The sequence below is a fragment of the Psammomys obesus genome, unplaced genomic scaffold (assembly GCF_907164565.1).
Source record: "Psammomys obesus unplaced genomic scaffold, mPsaObe1.curated_primary_1811, whole genome shotgun sequence".
Classification (NCBI taxonomy): domain Eukaryota; kingdom Metazoa; phylum Chordata; class Mammalia; order Rodentia; family Muridae; genus Psammomys; species Psammomys obesus.
The window spans coordinates 18,876,662-18,901,711 of NW_026596095.1; the positions used below are offsets into that span (position 1 = coordinate 18,876,662).

The following is a 25,050-nucleotide window of genomic DNA, read 5'->3' on the forward strand; positions in this document are numbered from 1 at the left end:
ATAACATATCTGGGGCATGATAACATATCTGGGGCATGATAACATATTTGGGGCATGATAACATATTTGGGGCACCTTGTAAAGATCTCCCGGTAGCAGTGTATGTGGCTATTGTAGCACGCATAGGCTCTTATGCACCTGCGAACACCTCTGTCTGCTCCACGTTTTCATGTCCAGTCTGTAGAGGATGAGCAGGAAGAATGTCTGTCTCAGTGTCATAGGCGGGTGCTTGGAACTTTGAGTCCAGATTATTTTATGTGGGATCAGAAAGCACTAGTTGTCAACGGTCGTGGGAGGGCAGCTGACACGCTGTGAGTAAAATGGTGGGTTTAGTGACACGCAGGATAAAGGCCCATGGGGGAAGATGGTATAAAGTGAGGAGTTATATGGCTTGCCTTGTGTCTGGAATTTTTGTTGCTTTGTATCTGAGATCAGCTCTATTTACAGTTGCCTTTTCAGACACATAATCAGTTCTAGAGATTTACTCTTTTCCACTAGATCATGGGGCATGATGCTGACTTCTTGAGCGTGGGATATTATTTGGGCGCAGACCAACTAACATTAGGAAAACCGATGAGGGAACATGACGCTGAAGCCCCCTTTTCTGGCAGAAACGCTGACTTTTTCTTTCCTTAAGATGCCTTCTGGGGAAGCCTGCATTGTTGGATCAGATGTCTAACTGCCCTCTCATTCTGTGAAGGACATCGTCCCTGTGGATGCCTCCTATGAAGTTAAAGAACTGTACGTGCCAGAGAATAAGCTTCATCTGGCAAAAACTGATGCGGAAACACTACCAGCACTGAAAATCAACAAAGTAAGTTCTCTGTTGCTTTTCAAACTGGGTGACACAGCCTTACGTGCAACTGTTAGCTTGATAAATTGGGGGCTTAGTGGCCGTGTTTGAAGTCAGGGTGGCAGTAGCACGGCGGGGCATTGTGCTGTATCCCACAGTTCCCAAGGACAGGGAACAATAATCCCACATTCATATGACTTTGATTTGCTTTTAGTCACATTTGCTTATTTTGAAATATCAAAGGACAAAAATTATGTGAGATTTGGGGGCAGAAGAGAAAGGATTGTTTCTAAAATATTAAGAAATGCTAATCCATAATAATTAAAATGAATTTTTGCCCCTTTAAAACATTGTTTCCCAATTTGACTTTCCCTTATATTAAGAAAAATGGACACATTAAGAATAGATCTGTTGTATATCTGTGTCTAATGATACCATTAGGTGTTTTTCTCAATTAACAACTGTTGAGTTAAATTAGACAGGCTGAGAGTGGAAACTTTGACTTATTCTCAAAATTTTTTTTTCAAGACAGGGTTTCTCTATGAAGCCTTGACGGTCCTGGACTCACTTTGTAGAACAGGCTGTCCTCAAACTCACAGCGATCTATCTGCCTCTGCCTCTGCCTCTGCCTCCCTGAGCGCTGGGATCAAAAGTGTGCACCACCATGTCCAGTTGTCATTCTCAAACATTACTTTAACTTTAAATTGTATAATTTATACATATTTTAAAAACAGATATATAAGAAAAAACAAACAAAACCCCACAAAGGATAAGGAATAAGAACATGGAGTAGCGGTTGGCTTTTCCTTCAGCCCTTCTTTTGCAGTAACAAGAATCTAGGACACTTAAGGAAGTGCCGCCGTTCAGTACTGTGGATGGAAACTGACAGAGACCCCTCCATACTGTTCAGATCTTTGCTGGAGTCGGTCTTGATGGACTTTGTTGTGGTCGGGTTTCGGACGCTGGGTTTGTGGCGGGGGAGGGTGCAAAGCAGAGCTGTTCCAGCCAGCTATCGTGGAGGACCCCGAGTTTGTACAGACAGAGGGAAAGAGAGATATTTCTGTAGGTGTCTTGGACGGCACCTAATGTGACCTTTCTTCAGTCTGGGAGTTCACAAATCTGTTCAGTTTATGGTACACACAAGACATAATGCCTGTCTGCTCACTTACGATACTTCATCACAAGTCCTATTTAGTCACTAAGGCTCCTAGCAGATGCCATCTAGAATTGAGACAAGAAATAACCACTATCATGGCTTTAAGAAAACTAAGTAAGAGGAAAACTAGAAGGTGGAAAAAGCATTCTCCATAAAGAGTTTCTCCATGAATTGAGGCTGTACAATTCCTCATGTTTCCTTGCACACACTGACCATTGTGCTTTGAGAAATAAATAGGAGACTCCATTTTATTGCACACCATACCATTGGCCGTGTGCTTAGCCCTTTCTCATTGAGATCCATTGCTGAGTGACATAGGCGGTTTACAGCCTCCTCTCTGTGCTGATGGGATGTACCACAAGTCCAGAACTTGAAGCAGTAATGGTCTTTGTAAGATGAAGGCTCTCTGTCTGGAGAGGAGTCATTTTGGAAAATATTTTGTTTAAAGTATGTTTTGATTTAGGATAGTGACTATCAACATCTAGTTTCCAGATCTTCACTGTCTGCAGTTCTGGGAACTTGGCAGAATTATAAAATTTCCATTGCCTTGGAAATTGAATGCAAAGCAATCTGCATTTGTTTGTTTGCTTTGAGACAGGCTCTCACCCTGTAGCCCAACTGACCCAAAACTTGCTATGCATTCCAGGCTGCATTTAAGCCCACAGAAATCTGCCTGCCTCTGCCTCTGCTAAGATTAATACTTTATACCACCATACCTCCATACCCACTCAGCCATCTGTATGATAGCACACCTTCCAGAAGTTGTCTGGTACACGTTGATGTTTGAGATCCACCGGTGAGACTGTCTGGTGAAAGTGTGGAGGGTGATGCGTTACAGATATGCTAGAAGAAAAGCTTGTTCTCCAGGAGTTCTTATTCTTTCTTCGATTTGTAGGATCCACAACCATCACTGAAATGTCTGTTTCCAAGTACTTTCAAAATTAAATGCATGTCAGTTTTTACTGCTTGGGATCATAAATACTTGAAATGAATGTGTGTGTGGTTTTTTTTTGTTTGTTTTTGTTTTCTTTCTGTCTGATTTATAGGTGGATATGCAGTGGGTGCAGGTTTTGGCCGAAGGTTGGGCAACTCCTCTGAACGGCTTCATGAGAGAGAGGGAATACTTGCAGTGCCTTCATTTTGGTTGTCTTCTGGATGGTAAGGTAGTTTACGCCTACAATTAAAGTGTGTGTGTAAAGGAGGCAAGGCATGGTTTCAGGTATTTGTCACTTTTCTTGAAGATAGTCATGGCATCTCAATAGAGTAGTCATGAAGGCTAAGCTGTTTTGGTTCTGAACACTTTAAGTGAACCATGGGGTCATCTTCACATTTTTCCTTTTCTTTCCTATAATTGTTATCCACTATGGAGGAAGAAGGAAAGCTGGGCAGTCAGGGCAGAAACTGAACATAAAAGTACACGGCCTCTCTCAGGGTCTGCTTTGTTCATATGTTTGTTTTCTGTTAAGATTAAATATTGTATTTTGCTTTTCCTCCTTGGAATTTAGTGCAGATTGGCTTAGCAGTTTCTCATCTTAACCTGTTCCTTGTAATCTCAGAAATGCATACAGATTCACTGATGGCTGACAGCTTTTATCCAAAAATTTTTTTTTTGTTCATGATTCTCTACACAGTACAATTTCTTCAATATATAAATCCAAATAGGAATTTAAGAGTGCACACAGAGCTGGACATAGTGGCACATCACATATCTTTAATCCTAGCACAAGCTGAGAAATGTAGATCTCTGAGTTTGAAGTTAACCTTTCCTACATAGCCAGTTCCAGGACAGCCAGGGCTGTGTAGAGAGACCCTGTCTCAAAAAACAAAGAAAGCAAAACAAAACCTGTGGAGTGTCATGGCTGGGAACTGACTGTGCCTTGGGCTCACTGGGAACACTGTTTAGATTAATTGGAGCCACTGATTACTGCTTTTGTTTCTTGGCCAGTGACAATTGACAGTGATTTGATTCTGACTATATTAAAATTTTAATTAAAGAGTGGGAGGGTTGGGTAAATGGTTCTGTGGGTAAGAGCACTTGCTGTGAAAGCTGGGGAACCTGGAGTGCAGCCTGGCAGTTTTGTAAAAGCTGAGCATGGTTGTGTGTACCTGTGCCCCCAGAACCGAGTGGAAACAGGCAGATCCTGGGAGCTTGGTGGCTGGTCTTTCTTCTAGAAATGTCAGTCTACTGAGAGACTCCGTGTGCATACACACACACACACACACACACACACACACACACACACACACACTAACATTAAATAAAGAAAAAAGAAAAAATTCAGACTATCTTTATCATATAGATATACTCAAGGATTCATAATCAGTTTGCCACTTGAAATGTGTCATTCTTTTTTCAACGAAGATTTAAATTTTTCTTGGAAAGGTCATGAAATAGAATGGTCTCATTCATAAAATGGGATGCACAATATATTTTTGACAGTGACAACCACCCAATTCTTCCTTTGTAAATGGTTTCTTTTATTTTCGTAATTCTGTCTAAATTTTTTTCCTCAAGGACAATTGGATAACTTGTGAAAATTAGTGTCTGATGTGGTGTTGGTTCTTTTTTTATTTTTTGTTTTCTTTTTCCTCCTCTCCCATCCCCTTGTCTCCCACCCCTTCCTTTCTTCCTCCATCTTCTTCCTTTCTTCCCTATCCCTTCCTCCCTTCTTTCCCTTTCCCCACCTACTCCTTTGCTCTTCTTTCTCCATTTCCTCTCTCTCTCTTTTAACTTTCTGAAGAAATTCGTTGCTTTTGTGGTACTTTGTGCCTCGTCCTCAAGTGACAGTGCGCTGGTTCTTTAAACTGCTTTTCCATTAATTACCTAATAGTTAATCTGTTGCATGTCTATGCTCATCTGTGTGTATCTGTAGTCATTCATGCCACAGCACACATGTTGAGGACAGAAGACAGCTTGCGGCTGTCAGTTCATTCCTTCTACCATGTGGGTTCCAGGGATTGAACTGTCGGGTTTGGTGGCAAGTGCTGAGCCATGTCACCGGCCTGATTCTTTAAAAAAAAAAAAAAATTGTTGTTGTTATTTGAATTGTGTCACCAAAGACAAAGATCACCATTGAATAAGCCGTGCGCTTGTGTGTCCTGCAGGAGGTGTCATCAACTTGTCAGTGCCTATCGTTCTGACAGCTACACATGAGGACAAAGAGAGGCTGGATGGCTGTACAGCGTTCGCTCTGCTGTATGAGGGCCGCCGTGTGGCTATTCTTCGGAATCCTGAATTTTTTGAGCACCGGAAAGAGGAGCGTTGTGCCAGGCAGTGGGGAACAACATGCAAGAACCACCCCTACATTAAGGTCTTGACTCGTGTGGCAGTAACATTTGTGCTGAGATGTGGTCATCAGCTGTGTGTTAATTGTTCCTCTGGGTTGTGAAGTTTTGCAGAATAGAGACTGGACCTTCACTGAGTTTAACGAGCAGATGGTCTTGTCATTTTGGTGTGTGTAAATATTTATTCAGTGACTCTCTGTAGCTTTTTAAAAGATCATTGATTCTGGGAATTCATTCTGGAGCCCCGAGCATGCGAAGCCCGTTTCACTATGTCTATCCCAGTTTGTAACACATAGTTAAAGTGTCTGCCGTGCACCAGGCTCTGAGCTCAGTGCTGGCTTGGAGTACAGGATGGGTTGGGCAAAGGTTTGTTCTCTTGGAATCTAGTGGTAGGGAAAGTTTTTTGTTGTTGTTTTGTTTTGTTTTTTCTTTTTTGGTTTTTCAGCACAGGTTTTTTTTTCTGTGTAGCCCTGGCCGTCATGGAACTCAACTTTGTAGACCGGGCTGGTCTGAAGCTCACAGAGATCACCTACCTCTGCCTCCTGAGTACTGACATTAATGACATGCACCACCACTGCCCGCCTGGTAGGGAAAGATATTAATCAAGTTCCTACAAAGATGTGAGGGCAGGCCACAGGGGAACTTGCACCAGGGCAGCGTAATATTTTGGGGCTATTTATTTATTTATTTAGGTTTTTCTGAAACAAGGTTTCTTTATGTAGCCTGGGCTGTCCTGGACGTGCTTTGTAGACCAGGCTGGCCTGGAACTCACAGAGATCCTCCTCCTCCTGCCTCCCCGAGTGCTTGGAGTACAGGCATGTGCCACAGCACCCAGATTACTTTTGGGCTCTTAACATTGTATTGTTGTGGAAAATCAGAGACGCGAGATTCATCTCCCCAAAGTGCCTCACTTGTGTAGTGAGCGTGCAAATGTCAGCACTGAAGGCCAATGTCTCTCAGTTGTCTGAAGTGGACTCTGAGCTTTGGGAGAAGTGAAGTGCATTTAGACACCAGCCAGGGCAGTGCAGGGAAGGGTGGACGTCAGCGGCATCCTGTGTGTGTGGGTCCTGAGCGTGCACACCTCCAGATGCAGGGTGAGGTAAGGAGGCAGGTCAAACTTGAGGAATTGTGCATGAATTCATCAGTGAGCCTGGCAAATTTGCATATACTTGATTGTCAGCGATAATTAGTGTCAAAACTTTGAGATTGGAAAACAAACAAGAGAGGATACCCTTAGGTTACAGACATTCTGCTCACTAGCATCTGATAACAGTCAGAAAAAAAATATTCTTTTTTTTTTAAACTGAAGAAGTAATAATCATTCATTTAGGTTTTGGTCCCTTTTCAGAAATTCATTCAAACACATGTCACAAGTACTTTAAGAAGTACAGCATTCTCTTTCTTCAGCGCCTTTAATTCTAGCAGTGTTCATAAGCCTAGCTCAGTCTTTAAGATGGAGTCCAGCTTGCAGAAACTGTGGTTAGCTCCTGTGAGAGTAATGCTCTTGCTTCTACTGTAGCAAATAATTTCCTCTTGCTTCCTGTTAGATGGTCCTGGAACAAGGAGATTGGCTGATTGGAGGAGATCTTCAGGTTCTTGACCGAATTTACTGGAACGATGGTCTTGATCAGTATCGTCTTACCCCGACTGAGCTCAAGCAGAAGTTTAAAGATATGAATGCTGGTAAGATGCAAACCTACTCATCTAGTATGGGACTGCTTAGAGAGAAAGTTCCAGAACTTTTTCCTAGTTGTATCGCAAATGTATATAACAGGATGATAGCTAAAGGTATACGAGGCAATAGAATCTATAAAGGAAAGCAACAGCCAGGCCTGGCCTCTGTAGTCTTGTTATACTTTGCTACATTCTTAGAATTTGACCTAACATTTTTGTATATGGTATGAAAGATGGATGTTAAGAGGGAACTGGCTGTTTATTATAAAACTCACATGTTAAAGCTGAGTAGAACTATAGAAGAGAATGTATTGGAACTGTTCCCTCACAGGACAAATGTTGGAGCAAAGCCACTTTACCATGCCTATTCCATTATTTGTATTTGTTGTACATGTTTGCCTGCTCATATGCCAAGTGCTGAGGTTTCAAAATAAACACAAGAGGCAGCTTTCTGGGTAAAGAAGACGTTAAGCATCAGTTGGAAGAAATTGCCTTAGGAGCAGTCCTGTGGTGTTCTCATCATTTTGGGTCTGGGGGGAAGTAGAACAATGCGATCACAAAGGCCAAGATGTGTTCTCACAAGTGCTCCAGGACAGGTTTTTTTTTTTTTTCACCAAACACACCACCTCACAGGCGTTGGTAAATGATGTGCTGCCATGTGCACCAGATACCTCTTCTCATGTGCAGAAACCGATGATGGGGCTTTGTTGAAAGCACTCCCTGCAGACCAGGCCAGACTGTTGAGAGCGCAAATGTTCTGCCATTGTTAGTGTGCTCAGGGTCAACCCACCAGCAGAGGTGGCAGAGCCCTAAGCCTCAGTACCACTCCTTACTGCTCTCTGTGTGGAGGTGGCCTGGAAGGGTCGGATGGATGTGGTTGCTCATTTGGAAGACAGCTGACCACTAAGCTATACTTAAGAGCCTGTACCCTCTATCCCAGGAGATGGTACCAGCGGTGGGGTCAGGACAGCCCTGCATGACCCCAGCAGTGATCTTGGCTTCAGGTTGTTTAGAGTCCTGAGTGTGCGCAGTGTCCTGCCATACTGTTTGGGAGTTTCATATCTCTTGTTTTCCTCTGTAAGGCCCATTTACCGTTGATGAGAACACTTGTGGAATCAAATGCATAGTGCTTCATTCATTCATTCATTCATTAATTCATCCATCTATCTATCTATCTATCTATCTATCTATCTATCTATCTATCTATCTATCTATTTGAAACAGAGTCTCACTGTAGCTCTGGCTGGCCTGGAACTCACTGTGTAGATCAAGCTGGTCTCAAACTCACAGAAAGTTGCCTGCCTCTGCCTCCTGTGCATCACCATGCCCAGCAGAGTTTGCTTGTTTGTTTGTTTTAAATTGAAATAAGATCAGATGAGTAAACTCAATTGTTTATAGCATCTGGCACACAGTAAGAGAGTTAAGTTTTCTGAGTTAAGTTTCTAAGTTTTCTCTCCTGTATGAGCTGAAGTTGGCCTGCATATATTGGGTTAACCTATATGAAGGTTAGAGAAGGGTTATCTGTTTATTCCTGAGCCTGTTTATTCCAGCCTGGCTGGAATTTGAAGTCATGTGACCATAGGGTGATGTAGACCTAAGTGGCTTCTGATGGACCACACACTGCAGAGCTCAGTGGCTTCTGCTCACCCTGCCTTGTTCATTGCTGACTCTCATTTCTTGCTTGGCTCCTTCAATTGCACGGTAGGACCCCTCTTTGCCTTTTGAACTTTACTTCTCTATGAATTTGAAGCGGATACTTGGTGTAGTAGTCAGGATTCTCTAGAGGAATAAAATTCATAGAATGAATCAGTCAGTCACTCAGTCTGTGTCTGTCTGTCTATCTATCTATCTATCTATCTATCTATCTATCTATCTATCTATCCATCTAAAGGGGATTTATCAGAATGGCATGTGGGCTGTGGTCCAGCTATCCCAACAATGGCTGTCTACCAATGGAAGCCTCAAAAGCCCAGCAGTTGTTTGTTCCACAACGGTTTTAGTTAATTCTAGAGGTCAAGTTGACAAACAAGAATATCCATCACACTTGGTTTAACATCCAATGATTTCTGAGTGCTACATATAATGGCAGCCGAAGTACAGCTTCATCTCCTGCTTTCAGACATACTGGGGCTCATTTGACAAGTGATGACTGGTATCAGGCAATAATGGCACACAGTTCCCTTATATCCATGAAGACTGCTTCTGGCCATTGAACTATAAAGGAGAGAGTCAACTTCTAGAAAAAAAAATTCTTTTTGACAAGAAACTGGATTATGCCAATACACAAACAAATGAAGGAACAATTTTGCCTGTCATTTCTCTCCTTTTCCCCCCATCTGGGTGCTGTCAGTGAGAATAGAGAATTGGAAGTTCTTGCAGCCATTCTGTGCTCATGAGAATCCTAAACATGTATTTAGCATTGAGTTTCTGTCATCTGTCTCCAGACTTCATATTTAAATAGATACTACATATTTAAATTATTTAAGACACTTCTAGTTGGGCCTTTTATTTACAATCATTAGTAACAGATAGTTCGTTTTATGTATTCCCTCCCTCAATCCCTGTTGAGACATCTTATCATGGAATTATTATTCATAATTAGAGACTTTACTATTCCATCTGTTTTGTGCTCTTTGTGAGCCAAACATTTTAAGTCATTTAGGGAAGTTGTTGCATAATGAGTGATTGCGACTTTGTTTAAAGTAGCTGAGAGCCAGTTATTAGCCTTACATCAAACAACAAAGATTTGTGGTGTTATTTTGTTTACTTTTCCGTTTTAGACCAAGGCAAATAAGCAACAGACCGAGGGAGTTTACTTTGTAGTTCTTGTTTACTTGTTAGGAAGCCAGTAACAACCGGTCTACTGATGTGTTCAAGAGAGAGAAAGCAGGAATAGTCACTCATTTTTGTTTTTGAGTGTTTGCGCATGCCAGTTTCTGCTTTTCTCCCCTCATCCTAAGCATTTTGGCTTCATGGTATAGAATATTGATGTACATGGGTGTAGCAGTTCAACTGTTAGAGGCCATTTTGGACCATCAAGGATTGAGATTTCTCTGTTGCCTGCATTGCAAGGTGAGCCATTTACTAATGGCGGGCTCTTAATATCCAGATGATTGACTGGTAGTCTAGAGAGAAAGGATTTTAAAAAGTCAGCTAGAGCCAGCTAGTACTCATTCTGCACAGAACGTTGGTGTCCTGCTGGTTACAAGAAAAAATTTCACATATTTTCTTTCAGTATGTGAGTCAGTCTGTGAGGGCTTTGTTGAGTTGTTGAATCACAGACTGTTTTAAAAGAATGAGTAGAGATGTACATGGATATTTTAGGCCGAGTCGGGGCCATATAGGAGGTTGGTGAGTCAGGAGCAGAGTTGTCTGTGAAGTCAGGGTGCTCTCTTATGGCAAAGCCTTGAGCTAGCGGTGCTGTAACCAGAAACTAGATGAGAAGGTTCTGTCTGGCAGATTCTAGCTGCAAGGTAGATCTTTGGATAGGGTTCAAGTTTAACTAAGTGAGCACAGAAGAAGAGATGGGCACAGTTATGGGAACTTACTTGTAGTTCTGGAGAATTGGGCTGGTAACATCAGGTAAGGCAGGAAGTAATTTCTTCCTTCTTTATTTCCTTCCTTCCTTCCTTCCTTCCTTCCTTCCTTCCTTCCTTCCTTCCTTCCTTCCTTCCTTCCTTCCTTTCTTCCGAGAGTTTCACTCTATAGTTAGGCAGGCTTTGAACTCATAGTATTCTCCTGCCTCAGCCTCCTGAGCACTGAGATTCTAGGTATGAGCCCTAGGCCCAGCATGGATTTGTGTTCTGATGTCAGGTCATCAGACAGTGCTTGGGGAGACACTACGAGACATGGCTGAGTGTGTGGGGTGCTCTATGAGAAGGTACACAGATCATAGTTCTTCGAGGAGCTTCTCTGGATGTGGTGCTGAGGGCTAGGCTGTGAGATGGCCCTCTGAGAAGGCCCAGTGGGGGGATGCTGTGGACATGATGTGAAGGCATTACAGGTTGGCAAGGTTCTTCCAGTTTTTTTCTTCATATATCCTCTGATTGCCTGCTAGAGCCTTCCATCTGTGACTGAGGAGCAGCACCTTTCCTCAGTAAGCCTGGAGGTACCCTGTCTATCCCCACCAGATAGTAGAGACAAATAGAGATGGGTGTGGAGAGTAAACCACACAGAGACCAGTCAATGAAAGCTTCCTACCTCACATCTTGAGAATACCAGCTCGTTGTCGTCATGATTTGGAATATGAGAGTACCAGCTGGTGAAAAATGCTAATCGATATGCTTGCGTTTACCAGGTGCCCTATTACTATTCTATTGATTCCTCCCTGTTTTCCCACTTACCCAGTATAAGTCACTTGCTGGAAAGAAAGGGCTCTAACTTCACTCATATCTCACTGTGTTACCTCTTCTCCTGGCGAAGAAGAGTCCAGTATGTGTGTGTGTGGGAGGGCTTGGGGGTTAGGGGATCTGGTCCATTTATGTAGGCATGATGTAGGAGGTTGGGAAAGTGATGAAAATAGACTGAATGGAATTTGTGATGACACTAATACGAAAAGTGGGAAGACAGAATGTAGTAAATATTGAGCTAATTTCATGGGTGTCTATACCTGATGAGCTGGGAAGTCAGGCCATAGAGGTATGGCTGATATACTGAGTACAGCTGGTGGTAGGGAGTCGTGTGCGTAGTCCCTGAAAGAGTATGTCAGTAGAACATCACACAGCCCAGCGTTTAACCCTGCTGCTCCAGGTATAAAGAGAGAAGCGGGCCGTCAGACCCAGGTAGCCCATCAGAGTCTGAAATTTCACATCTATTTCGTTATGGCTGTGTAAAATATGTGCACAAAGAATAACTAGGAGACTAGGCAAAAATCAAGCGTTAAGCCCTAGGACAGGGGTACTGAAATAGTCTATTTACAGACAGTTTCCCTTCAAAGCATGTGTGGCTCATGCTGTTTATTTTAAAGAGGGGTTAGGCAAAGAGGCAGATGAGGTTAGAAGGTCAGTGCCCTGTTTAGCAGATGTTAAGGCTGGGAAGATAGTGGGTAGCTGTTCATCTAGAGACAGAAAGCAGTGGTGCCTTTGGGATTTGGCAAGAGGTTCATGCTCGCTGTGTGGCAGAGCAGGAAGCAACAAGCTGGCTGGGTGATTACAGTCTAGCAGTTTAATGTGGGTGAAGAATGAAGCCATGCTCTTTTTTTTTTCCCCATCACATACTCTCCACACTGTCAGCACCCTTCTCTGCAAACAGAGCTGCTGGAGTTGAAAGACCTGGGTTCCTTCTACCAAATGTTTGCTCTTTCCTTCTCTGACTAAATTGCAGACTCCCGAGGACACTGTTGCCTTAGCTTGTCTGAACTTGAGTGTTTCATCTGTTCAGACCTTCCTCGTCCCTGTCTGCTGCTCTGTCAGACTGGGGAGAGATAGCAGTCAGTCTGGACTCTGGTGGTAAGGTGACGGGGGTCTGAGCACGCACGAGGGAAGAAAGGAGATCTGGAGAGTTCTGGACACAGGGGTTAAGGACTGTGCTCCAAGGCTAGGGAACAGGACTGGAGACGGGGACAAGGTGGCAGGAATTTAATCTTGGCAGGCAGGTGGAGAGGTGGTTTGAACCTGCGGCCAAGTTTTTCTCAGTTAACAGAAATTAGCAAGGCGCTAACGCAGAGCCGTGCCTTCTGCCCTTGGCTCTTGTGACCTCATCAGAGTGTTCAGGGTATAGTCTATCAGGTGAATTGGCCCTGCGGGACAAATTGATTAAGGGCATAGAGAAAGTGGAAGAGTTAGCAGAGTTCTGTTCTATGTGTGGACGTACACAGCACTTTGATCTCTAGTGTCTCTGCCCACTTATTTTCTGTACTCTCCTGGGTCAGTCCAGGATAGTCTGGTTGGGCTAATTTTCTACAAAATGTCACAGGTTCCTTCACATTCCACTCACAGCCCTTATTTAGTACTAGCATCCTTTCTAAGGTACATTCAGAATACAATGTGGTTGCCCTATGCCATGTGCTGTCTGTCTTTGACAAAATGAATGATTTTATGTTTCTGGGACAACTCATCCCCTCTGGACAGCAGGGATGCTGCTACACCTTTTTTTCTTTTTTTAATTTTATTTTATTTTACTTCTTCCTGTTCTATCTTATTCCACAGACTGTAGCTAAATGTGGCAGTCATAATGTCCTGGTAGATAACCAGGCTCATGGGTTCAAGTGCCGTCCCTGGGCGATTTTGCACTGTAGCAGAAGGTTTGAGTGGTTGCAGCCGAGCCCCATGGCTTGCGAAGCCCCAAATGCCTTCAAGGCTTTTTAGGGGTCAAGTTTGCTTTCATGTGTGGTCAACAGCCTCATAGAAAGCTTTGCAGAAGTGAGGGTTATATAACGGAATTTAAAAGCAGTTCTGCTTCGGATCCCCCACACGCGTCTTCTCTTTTAAAACATGTTGTTATGGGGAATTTAAAACATATGTGGAGATAACAGTCTGATGAGCCCCCATGCTCCTGAGCCAGCCTCAGTGCTGCCTGCTGGGGTCATTCTCCTTTCATCTGTGCCACTACTTGCCCTCTCTGAATCCTCTCGCCATATTCTGAGTCAAGTCTTGGTTCCCATGTCATTTCATCTAAATATTTCAGTATGTATCCTCTCAACAGAGGCCTTCCAGAGCATAAGCATCGCACCTTTGCCTCGTCCTCAGTTAGCTCTAAAACTCTCAAATGTTTAATTGCCCAAGTTTCCAGTATTTTCATTTTAAAAAAGAGAAAAAAAAAGTGAATCTCTATTTAGTTCATTTGAATTGTAATAAGCTGAAAATTGTGATTAGCTGATGTCTTTCCTGTCTTAGTTTTCTGCTTTGCTTTTTGTAAATCTTAAAATGATTAAAATGTTACAGAAATATTCCAAGGCCAAAATTCCTGTACATTTTAACAAAGATTCCGTACTTACTTACATCCTCCAGTTGCTGCTCTTCCATGGTCTTTGTCTTTGAGAGTGGCTTTGAGACTCATAGTTCCTACAAGCAAGGGCGGTCTTTTGCCTCCCTGCCTTGGGTCCGATTCCCACCCAAATCCTGCAATTGTCCTTCTCAGTGGGGTCCTTAAAAGATAGCTTGTTTGATTTTCTCTGGATGAGTGTTTCATTGCATGTATAAGAGTGCCATGTGTGTGCCTGGTAGCTGTAGAGTCCAGGAGAAGGCCTGAATCCCCCGGAACTGTAGTCAAGGATGATTTTTGAACGCCCTGTGGGTGCTGGGAATTGAAGCCTGATTCTCTGACAGACCAGCCAGTGCTGTTAGCCACACATCCGTCTCTCCAGTCTCCTTCTACCCCCACCAGCCTCCTTTATTACAGCCGTGATGTCACCAGTTTGTTGTCTGGCTTCCTGTCTCTTCTGGTCCAGAATCCAGGGTAGGTGTCTTAGTTTTCTTCAGTTTTGAACAGTTAGTGTTCAGCCTGCCTTTCTCAGCCTGGAAATGTCAGTCGAGTGCACGCCACATCGTTTCAGTTCTTCCTCAGTGAGCTTCATTATCCATTTCTTCATGACTGCCTTCACGTCACACACTTCTGTCAAGAACACTGCAAACAATCAAGCTGTATTGTTTGCACTGTTAACAAGTGGCCTACAGTTTTGACCTAAACCTATTATAAGTGACATTAACTTACTAAAAATATTAGTCTTTCTCACTTTTCTAACGTGAGCTTAAATTATTTCGTACTATTGCCTCACAAGTATGTGGAGTAGAGGCGTTCAGATCTGTAGCTACTCCTGCCTTTTAAATCGGCCTTCCCTTTAAAGTTCTTTTTGTGCTGGCAGTCGTGACCAAGGCCTTGCTATGCCAGGCAAGCACTGCACTGCTAAACAACACCCACCTCCCTGCTAGTTCTAGCCTGCCTCAAATACTGCCAAATGCCGGCGCTCTGATTCTTGATTCTCCGGTCCCCCCTCTGCAGATCCAGCTCGCTCTGGATCAAAAATATTCAGGAGTAAAATTGTGTCTTTACTGAGAACTTGCCGGCTCTGCTATCACTGTTCCCTAACTGTATAGCATATAGTATGCCAATAGAACTGACATTTTGCTAACCATTGGGAGTGACCTGAAGACACTGTAAAGAATATGGAAGCATGTGCATGTGCTACCTACAAATATGAGGGCTTCTTTCTTTCTTTCCTTCTTTCTTTCTCTCTTTCATTCATACACTCTTATATATGTATTCCTGTATCTGTGTTGCTATAGCTGGAAAGCATAAAGATACACTGACACTTTTAATTCTAGTCCACATCGTATAATCCATTGAGCTTATTTTATCTATTCTGTACTTAGGTCCTGATTCTATGGTGAAAACCCTTTTCCATTTTCCAGTTTGGTAGCTTATTTGTATGGTGTCTGTCAGGGTTTCATTGCTAGGGACAGACACCATGGACCATGGCAACCCTCTTTAATTGGGGCTGGCTTACAGTTTCAGAGGTTTAGCCCATTATCATCATGGTGGGAAGTATGGTAGCATGCAGGCAGACACAGTTCTATATCTTGATCCAAAGGCAGTAGAAGGGTACTTTATATCACACTGGGCAAAGCTGGAGCCTAGGAGCCCTTAAAACCTGCTCCTACAGTGACACACTTGCTCAAGGCCACACCTACGCCAACAAGGCCATAACTGCTAAGAGTGCCACTCTTTATGGGCCAAGCATTCACAAATGGGGGCCATACCTATCCAAACCACCAGACTCCACCCCCTGGCCCCCTTAGGCTTGTAGCCATAGCCATAGCATAATGCAAAATGCATTTATTCCAACTTCAAAAATACCCTGTATTCTATCACAGTCCCAACAGTCTTTAAAAGTCCCAAGTTCAAAGTCTCTTCTGAGATTCATGCATTCTCTAACTGTAATCCCCTATAAAATAAAAATCAAAAAGCAGATCACATACTTCCAATATATCATGGATAGGATATAAATTACCATTCCAAGACAGAGGGACGGGAGCACAGCGAGGAAATGCTGTATCAAATCAAGACTGAAAACCAGCTGGGCAAACTCCAAACTCCACATCTCTATGTCTGATGCCAAAATATTCCAACTCCTTTCAGTTTTGTTGGCTGTGACATATTTCTTTCTCTTGGGCTGGTTACACCCTGTTAGCAGCTCTCCCCAGGAAGTATCCCAGGCCTTTGGCATCTCTAACCTCTTGGGGTCTCCAGCGCAATCCAGGCTTCACCTTCACAGCTTCACACAATGGCCTCTCTGAGCCCCCATGCAAGGACCCCCCTGCCACACTCCTGACTTCAGCAGCTTTCCTTAGTTGTGGAGGGTGATTTCATAAACCCTTTCTTTTATCCTTGAGTCTAAAGCCAGAACCACATGGCCAAATCTACCAAGTTCTGCTACTTGCTGGCGCTGAAAATATGAGCACCCTCCCTTCAATTCCATTTTCACCAGTTTTCTGTTTTCCATGTTTTGTTTTGTTTTTTTCCACTGTCTAAACTTGACTGTCCCAGAACTTCCTCTGTAGACCAGGCTGGCCTTAAGCTCAGAGATCCACCTGCCTCTACATGCCTCTGTCTCCCAAGTACTTGGATTAATGGAGTGTATCACCTCATCTGGACCTAAGCTTTTCTTTAATTCCTTATCACAAGATGAAGGCTTAGCTGGGTGATAATATTGCCCTGAGGTCACCACTCCCTTAATTTCATTCTATCTTTAATCTGTTTATCTCCTTGAATACAGAAATTGGTTCCATTCATGTTTTTGGTGCCTTTTTAATCCTTGAACTATACATTTTGTGTTTTTCCTTTCTAAGCTTGCCATATTTTCTCAGAAGTTTCCTCATAAGAGTGAACCGCTGGACAGAGTCTATACTAGACCGTTTTGAGATTTCGTTTGCCAATGCAATTAATCTAAATCTCTTCACCTTAGCCTCAGACAGACTCTTCAGATAAGGGCAAAGAGCAGCCATATTCTTGACCAGCTATCACAAGAACAATCCCTAAGCAACATACTCAAATTCTTCTCCCTCTGAAACCTCTTGAGCCAGGCCCCCACATTTCAGATTAACTTCAGCTCCAATGTCTTCCATGTTCCTGCTAGGATGGTCCATTAAGCAGAGCCTAAAGCATTCCATTGCTTTCCTAATCCAACGTCCCAAAATCTACATTCCTCCAAACAAAACCATGGCCAGGCTTATGACAGCAATAACCCAGGCCCTGGGACCAGTTTATGTCTTAGGTTTCATTGCTGTGAAGAAACACCATGACCAAGGCAATTCTTATGAAGAAAAACATTTATTTGGGGCTGGCTTAGTTTCAGAGGTTTACTCCATTATATTCATGGTGGGAAGCACAGCAGCATGAAGGCAGACATGGTGCTGGAGAAGCAGAGAGTTCTACATCTTGATCCGATCACAGCAGAAGGTGACAGTGTTCTATACTGGGGTTGAGCTTAGGGGACCTCAAAGCCTGCACCTACCATGACACATGTCCTCCAATAAGGCCACACCCACTCCAGCAAAGCCACACCCCCTAATAGTGCCTCTTCTCAAGAGAGCCAATCATTCAAATGCTTGAGTCTGTGGGGGCCATACCTATTCAAATCACCACAGTGTTCTTTTATGTGAAGTTGTCTAGCCAAACACTCTGCCTTCCCAGCCATAGCCCTGCTGGCTCTAAATATCAGCTAGTTTGTGTGCCTTTAAATACTGAAGCCTCATGGCAGGCTCCCAGTGTAGAAACTCATACCAGTCTAAAGGCACACATCACTGTACTTCAGAGCTGGTTATGCGCAAGGGGCAGAGTAAAAATAAATAAGAGTAAGAAAATTTGGAGAGTCTGAGTCCAGTCGTGATGGTGGGGTGATGTGTCATGTGTTCAGAGACCAGGAAGCACAGAGCTCCTATGCCAGGATTGTTTTTCTGTTCTGTAACATCATTGTATATTCCAAAGAACCATGGCTTCTGATGGAGGTCCTCTGGTAGCAAGCATAGAGGAATGAAACCAGGATTGTAAGCAGACAATGGCTAATCAATTCAATTACTCTTGTAGCTTTCACCGTTTGAATAATGACAATGGTCCTCATTATTATCAAGAGATATTGTTGCTGCTACATTGCAATCCTGAGTCCAGATGTCAGATGACAACGCAGTGGCTTTGTTCTCAATCGGAGCAATCTGTATGAATTTGGGTAGCAAGTAAAAGTGAAACCATACTATCTTCATATTCTTTCTTCTTTTATAAAGCCCTTGAAAATAACCTGAGTTTGATTACTAACTCGGGACTTAGGGCCTTTGAAGGATTGGATGCATCATTAACACAGAGGCCATGAATTTGTATTTGTTGTAAGCAGTTGAATATTAGGACTGAAAGAAAGTCTGGCAGTTGCTGTCATTTCCCCTGTGGAAAGGAGTAACTGGCCTGAGTCTAAGGCTCCTGTATAACATGACCTTAGGTGAGCAAAGGCTGTTAATACTGAATAGCAGCCGCAAATTTTGGCTGTCTTGGAATAAGCAGCCAGCAGTCCATGACTTTGCCCATTGCTGATTCTGAGCTTGCATATCTGTTACCTGTAAGCATCATTCTGGAAAGAGTGGCTTGTCTCATGTAAGGCAGTGCCGGAAAGTGCTAACTCTGGAAATTCTCTTTTCAGATGCTGTCTTTGCATTTCAGTTGCGTAACCCAGTGCACAATGGACATGCTCTGTTAATGCAGGACACTCACAAGCAGCTTCTGGAGAGGGGGTACCGGCGCCCTGTCCTCCTCCTCCATCCTCTTGGTGGCTGGACAAAGGATGATGATGTTCCTCTGATGTGGCGTATGAAGCAGCATGCCGCAGTGCTGGAGGAGGGTATTTTGAATCCTGAGACGACAGTGGTGGCCATCTTTCCATCTCCTATGATGTATGCTGGGCCAACCGAGGTAGGTTGCTTTCAGCATATCAGTGCAGTGCTAAAGCCACACTGTGAACACTGTAGCATCATCAACTGACCTACTGACCTGTCCCTGATGGCTAGGTTCGTTCTAAACATCCAGCACTGCTGAGTACTCTCCTGCTGTTGGAATGTCCCCTCGTTCCGAACCCTGTGGGCATCCTATTGTTAGGAAAATTGGGAGAGGTTTCTTTGGCTCCTTTTGTGGTTCTTGATCAAAGCTATGAGGAAGACACAGATAGAATGATGTAGCAGCACAAAGCTGTTTTGTACCAGCTAAGGTCCAGACAGTTGTAAGAGCACTGATACTGTTCTTTTTACGGAGTCCCAGGACAGAGGACTGATGTAGCGTGGTTTTTGCTTTTTCTAAATTTTTCAAGAGCTAAAGGGACTTTAGGGTATCAGCCAGCTGTTTTCATAGATACCTGAAGTAATCGACTCACAAACAGAAAACGTTTATTCCGAGTGCTTCAGTGTGTAACTGTTTGGTCTTGTTGCTCCTGGGCCTGTGGTAAAATAGAACCTGGTGGTGGGAATGATGGGCAGAAGAGTGTTTGTATTGTGGCCTGACAGGGAAAGAGAGAAGGAGGGGCCAGGGTCCCACTATTTCCTCAAGGACAGGACCCCTATGACTTTCCTTTAGTCCTGTCTCTTAAAGGTCTCACCACCTCCCAGTAGTTCCAAACTAGATAGGACACTTCCAGCACATGTGCCTTTAGGATGGATAACTTTGCAGAATCAAATAATTGTTTTGTCCCTGGTCTCAAAGACATTCATGTGCATATGTCCATCTGAATGTATCTAGCAAGACATTAGTTTTTTTTTTTTTTTTAAAAAGATGTATTTTATTTTTAACCATGTCTCTGTGGTCCATGCGAGGCTGTGTGTATATCCATGAATACAGGTTTCTGTAGAAGAGGCCATGGCCGTTGGACCTCACCCCTGGAGCTGGAATTACAGGTAGTAATGAGCCACCCAGCCCAGGTGCTGGAAACTGAACTTAGGTCGCTAAGACTTCTGGAAGAACAGTTTTAGATCTTAACTTCGAGCTTCTCTCCAGCTCCCAGAAGACAGTTTTCATCTGGAGCATGAATGAGTCAGGAAGTAAAATTTGCTTCCTCATATGAAGGCAGGATTTTGGAATTCTGCCTGTGGTCAAACAGAATGTTTGAGATCCTTTTATATCCATATGTAAAGAAGATGAAAATTAGGTTTTAGTTTCAAGGTAGAGTAGAGTAGGCTTTCAAAACATATTTGCCCAATGAGTTAATGACCTCAGAAGTGGTGGGTGGGAAATTCCCAGCCAGCTTTTTGTGTTTTCAAGATAAAAACGGAATGCACGTTATTACAGCTCCGTTTCATCCCTTCTGTAGAGGGAGATGAACTCACTTAGATTTATCTGAGAGGCAGACCCATTTTTAAAAAGATCTAAGCAATGTGACATAAATTCCTTCAAACATCTAAAAAGATAATCCGAGGCTCGTGACTGTTTGGGATGGGAGCCTAAGAATCTTTATTGAAGCTTGGTTTATGGGGTTGAATCCTCTGTTACCTCCTTATGCAAGAAAAGCAGAAAAACAAAGCAGCAGGCTGAAAGGAAGAAATGCAGTTGGCCAGTGATAAACCTGGGGACTTAGAAAAGCCTGATGTTTATGTTCTTCGCTGTCGCCCTCTGTTAACGAAGCATTTCTTTCCTTATGGCCAACTTTAGCGAAGGTCAGCTGGACTTATAGCTCTTTTTGAGGAAGGAGGAGGAAAGGGCAGCTTTCTTGCTTCTGGCGCTCTTGGGTGCGGAGATGGCCTTTGCAATGGTCTGTCCTGAGCCGGCTCTGCCAGGACCTGCCCTGGCCTCTCACTCCCCACACGAGCAAGTCTAGTGGACATAATAATGATGCAAGAGTGTACTCAGGGCCACGGCCGGAGCCCTCACCAGTTTGGCACCAGCTTTGAACCGAGTTTATGTGCACCCGAGGGCTTGTTTGAAGGATGTACAGGTTACCAGATGGTGGTGGTGCATGCCTTTAGTCCCAGCACTCTTGGGAGGCAGAGGCAGGCAGATCTCTATGAGTTCAAGGTCAGTATCTTCTACAAAGTGAGTTCTAGGCAGCTATTGCTACAGAGAGAAACATTGTCTTGAAAAGCCAAAAAAGAAAAAAAAAAAAGAAAAAGAAAAAGAAAAAAGATGTACAGGTAGGATTAAGTATTTTATGTTATATTCTGTACCTTTTCTAATTTGTCTTATTTTAACTTCATATTGAACTAACTATACATGAGGGGAAAAAACCCACACGTTTTCTAGGTGCTCATTTAAGCTAAATTTTCTGAAATAAACGTCACTATCCACCAAGCATCCAGAAGCTCTTGTCCCTGTTCCTGCTGAGCCACCCTGTCCTTAGCACAGTAGGCACTGCCCTCACTTTCAGAGAGGGTCCAGCTCCCTCGAGTTGAAGGTTGCATGCAATGCACTGGATAGCAGGCAGAGAGCAAGGGTTCAGGAGATTAACCGCGTGGAAAGGTTGCATAGCTTGCTCAGAACCACACGTTAGTAAATGACGGAGGCAGTGTCTGAACTGGAACCCGTGGAACCAGTGTGGAACCCGTGTGCTCTGGAGGTTCTGGGAGATCCTTCAGAGGTGCCCTGAGCTGCGTAAAAACAGGAGTCATTGTGGTAGACCGTTCATTCTCTGTATGTGATATTCTCCTGTGCGACTTAGCGCAACACTGTGGAGGGCATTAGGGCTGTGTTCCAGTTTTTGTTGTGAACAGTGTGCTGGTGTGGATTTCAGCACCTGCCTTACTGGACCGTCTGCTGGTTATTGCCGAGGAGAACAGCTGGGTATGGATGTGCATTTGTTTGGTCTTAGGCGAGGTCTCCAGTGCTTTCTGATGCACTGTGATTCAGCACCAGCTCTGGACTGTCTGGCGGGTTAACCAGTTTGTCTCCCTGCTCCCTCCTCATTACCCACATTCTCCACAATACTGCTGTTTCTTAACCCATCTTAAGAATCTTCTTGGATCAGTTTCACTGAAGAAGGAATAAACAATAGAGATTGATTATACGCGAGTGTAGTTCTAGGGAGTGACTAAGAAATAAAATGTCATAGCCCACTAACGTTTTTGTTATGTGTGTGGGTGCTTTGCCTACATGCGTGTATGTGTACCACATGTGTGCTTGGTGTCAGAACCTCTGGAACTGGAGTTTACAGTGACTATGAGTTACCATGTGGGTGCTGGGAGTAGAACCTGGATCCTCTGGAAGAGCAGCTCATGTCTTAAGATTGAGCAATCTCTCTCTCTTTCTAGCCACAGGTAGCTGTTTTTTTTGATCTCCCGCTGTATTTGCCATTTACATATATTAACTTAGTACCTATAACCACCCTAGGGGGCAGTGCTGTTCTTAGTCACTGTTTGCGGAGGAGACCCATGGTAGAGGTTAAGCAACTGCTCGAGGTCAGGTAGAAGGGATGGAGAGGGAATCTGCACCTTCACAGTCTGACGCCAGAGCTGTGCACCGCAGTTCCAGTCTCTGGTAATGCTTAACAGTACCGTGGTTGAAAACTGCAACTGTGCATGCTTTGAAAGCAGGCCGGAAGTGTCTTCAGAGAAACTCTAGAATAATGAGTTGACATGGCTCTGTTCCACACAGACGGGGTTTCCTTTTTGGATAGTTTAGATAACTGCTCATCATAGTCCAGAGTGGTAGTTTGTGCCTTCTCTGTATAGTCTGTGTCCTTACCCTCTGTTATTGGGATGCCATCTTCATATTGTCAGTAATAGATGCCTGTGGGGTCGGTTTTGTTTCTTTTTTGACGGGGTCTCCCTATGTAGCTTTGGCTTAGCTTGGGACTCCTCACGTTGCTAGGTCATCCAGGCTAGCCTTGAACTTTGAGATCGTTCTGTTTTCACTTCCACGGTGCTGAGATTAAAGGTGTGTGCCACCATGCCTGGCTTTCCTGCGTTTGTGTGACAGGTTTTATGAGTAAATAGGGTAACTAAATCAGGCACTGGCTGGCTGATACAATATGTTAAAGTATAGATTATTGGCTGGCTGAAAAAGAGTCATTTCTTTGCTGCGGGTTTTCACCGTCCCTATCCCGACTCCATGTAAAGGCACTGCCTGTATCTCATGGGGCTGTTTCGTAAATGTGTTTCCTAGAACTTGGAATATGGCAGAGAGCCTGGGATGACTTGATGTCTGTAGGCTTCATGTCTAAACACAGCCCTTGGCCTGATTTGGGATGTCCTTAGTGTCTAATAATACACTAATAATACAAAGAAAGTAGAAATAACTCTTTGAGTGCCTGCGTATGATTCACACACCGAACTGATGCTCTGCATGTATTATGTAACCCATGGATTTTATTCCCATTCTGCCAATGAGGCTTCAGATGCCCAGAGAGCATGTAACTTAGCCGAAGTGTGTCAGAGAAAATCAGAGCTGAATAGTGGCTAAGGTAATTGTACTCAGAAACTATTGCAGTAGCAAAAAGGGCCTCAGTATGGAACCGAGCTCACCTCTGAATAAAGCTTGCTTGTGGGAATTTATGGGCAAGGAACATGGTGCAGGTCAGTGGACAGAAGCTTACTGGGAAGAAACATTAGGAGTGAGTGAGGTTAATGGACCTAAGGCTGGCCAGGATAGGCAGATGCCAATTGGATGGCTAGAAGATCAAGAATTTGAGCAGGCATGGAGTAGATAATTTTGCTAAACAGCTGGACACTGAAGACCAAGGCTAGCAGGCTCCAGGGAAGCCACCCAGGTAGGTGTAGCTTTAAATCCAGCAAGATGTACAGTTGATGCCCACCTGACTCTGTGGCCTGTATGACTGTTTGGCCTGCTTCTTGGGCTTCGTGCCCTTTGTACAAGAGCACACTGCTGCCAAAGGTCTCAAAGTAGCCTTTTCCCTGATGGTGGGAGGGAGGGTAAAGAAGTTAGGTCCTGAGCTGCATGTCAGCACTTGATATTCTGGGCACCTTGGAGCTGAGTCTGCCCCTAGGTCTCTGCCTGAGTGGGGACAGTGATCAGCGACAGGGAGCTCCAAGTTTCCTTCCTAAGGAAGGGGAAAAATTTAACTTCTCAGCCTTTGATGAATAAGCTAGAAGTAGTAGCAGTTGTCTCAACACTTTAAGTAATTGAATGTTTCAGTGTTTATGACCTGGCATGATTTAAGCAGCTTATGAAAAACTACCCATTCTTTTTTGCTCTCTTCTTCCCCATCCCCCCTTCTTTTTGAGTTAGGGTGTTGCTCTGTAGCCCAGGCTACTCCGTAATTCACTGTGTAGCCCAGATTGTACAGTCCTCTCTCCTCTGCCTCCCAAGTGATAAGATTCTAAAAGTGCTGCCATGCCTGGCTCCAGCATTCCTTTTTCTGTGGTGCCTCACTTATATGCTTGGCTTATTTACAGCCTTTAAATAAAGGCATTTCTAATAATGATAATAAGAATAAGAATAAAACTCCCTCATTTTTCTATTTTTTCCAGTGACATCAGGAACAAGCCTGCCAACAACACATATTTGCCAAATTGACATAATAAAACACAGTGATTCTCCTTTAATCGCTCTCTGGGCTATTTCGAAGGCATTGGTACCAGATTTGTTTCCTTAGCACAGTTGCACTTCAGAACAGTGGGCAGCTGTTAAGGCTGTGTGGTTATCAACAGGATGCTCCTCATTTTCCAGTCTATAAAGATGTAATGGCTTGGTTCTGAAATTGCAGCCTAATGGAGTGGGAGCCATGCAGGGAAGAATTTACTTTCTAATGCTTAAAATGGTATTGTGAACATACAGTTTTATCTATATGAATAGATGGCAAACTGAAGGCCATTTTTTTCTCTTTTCATTAAATACTAGATCTCTTTCCTAAAGAATAATTTTGCTAAGATGGGTCCAGAATAAGGTGGATTTGAGAGTATACAGCTAACAGTCATATTCTGAGCATATGATGTTATAATGAGGATTACCATTTATGTTTTTTCTTTGGGGAGGAGAGAGCGTAATTGTTAGAGGTGGAGACTTCTCTCTGTCAGGAAATTTATTCTCCAGTTGTTAAATAACACTGTTAGAAACAGATTGTATGTAAGTGAGCAGAGACAGGTAAACAGGGGCAGTTGAAACATGCTGCTGTGTGGATTCTTGTGTATTTCCTTAACTTAGCTCATGTTTTACACTAATATCTGGCAGTCAGTACAGAATCCACTGAGATGAGAACCTGCCCTATGACCCCTTCAGATGGCCCCCC

At 43.6% G+C, this 25,050-nt stretch overlaps 1 protein-coding gene across 1 annotated transcript in view; it reads left to right on the top strand.

Moving 5' to 3' along the window:
• The window catches only part of Papss1 (3'-phosphoadenosine 5'-phosphosulfate synthase 1), a 115,414-nt gene that overhangs the window by 31,481 nt on the left and 58,883 nt on the right, over nt 1-25,050 (top strand). Inside the window, exons 6-10 of the mRNA XM_055628074.1 lie at nt 701-814; nt 2,996-3,107; nt 5,055-5,260; nt 6,782-6,917; nt 18,532-18,800. Of these exons, the coding sequence (XP_055484049.1) occupies nt 701-814; nt 2,996-3,107; nt 5,055-5,260; nt 6,782-6,917; nt 18,532-18,800 (837 nt within the window). The remainder of the gene's footprint in view (nt 1-700; nt 815-2,995; nt 3,108-5,054; nt 5,261-6,781; nt 6,918-18,531; nt 18,801-25,050) is intronic.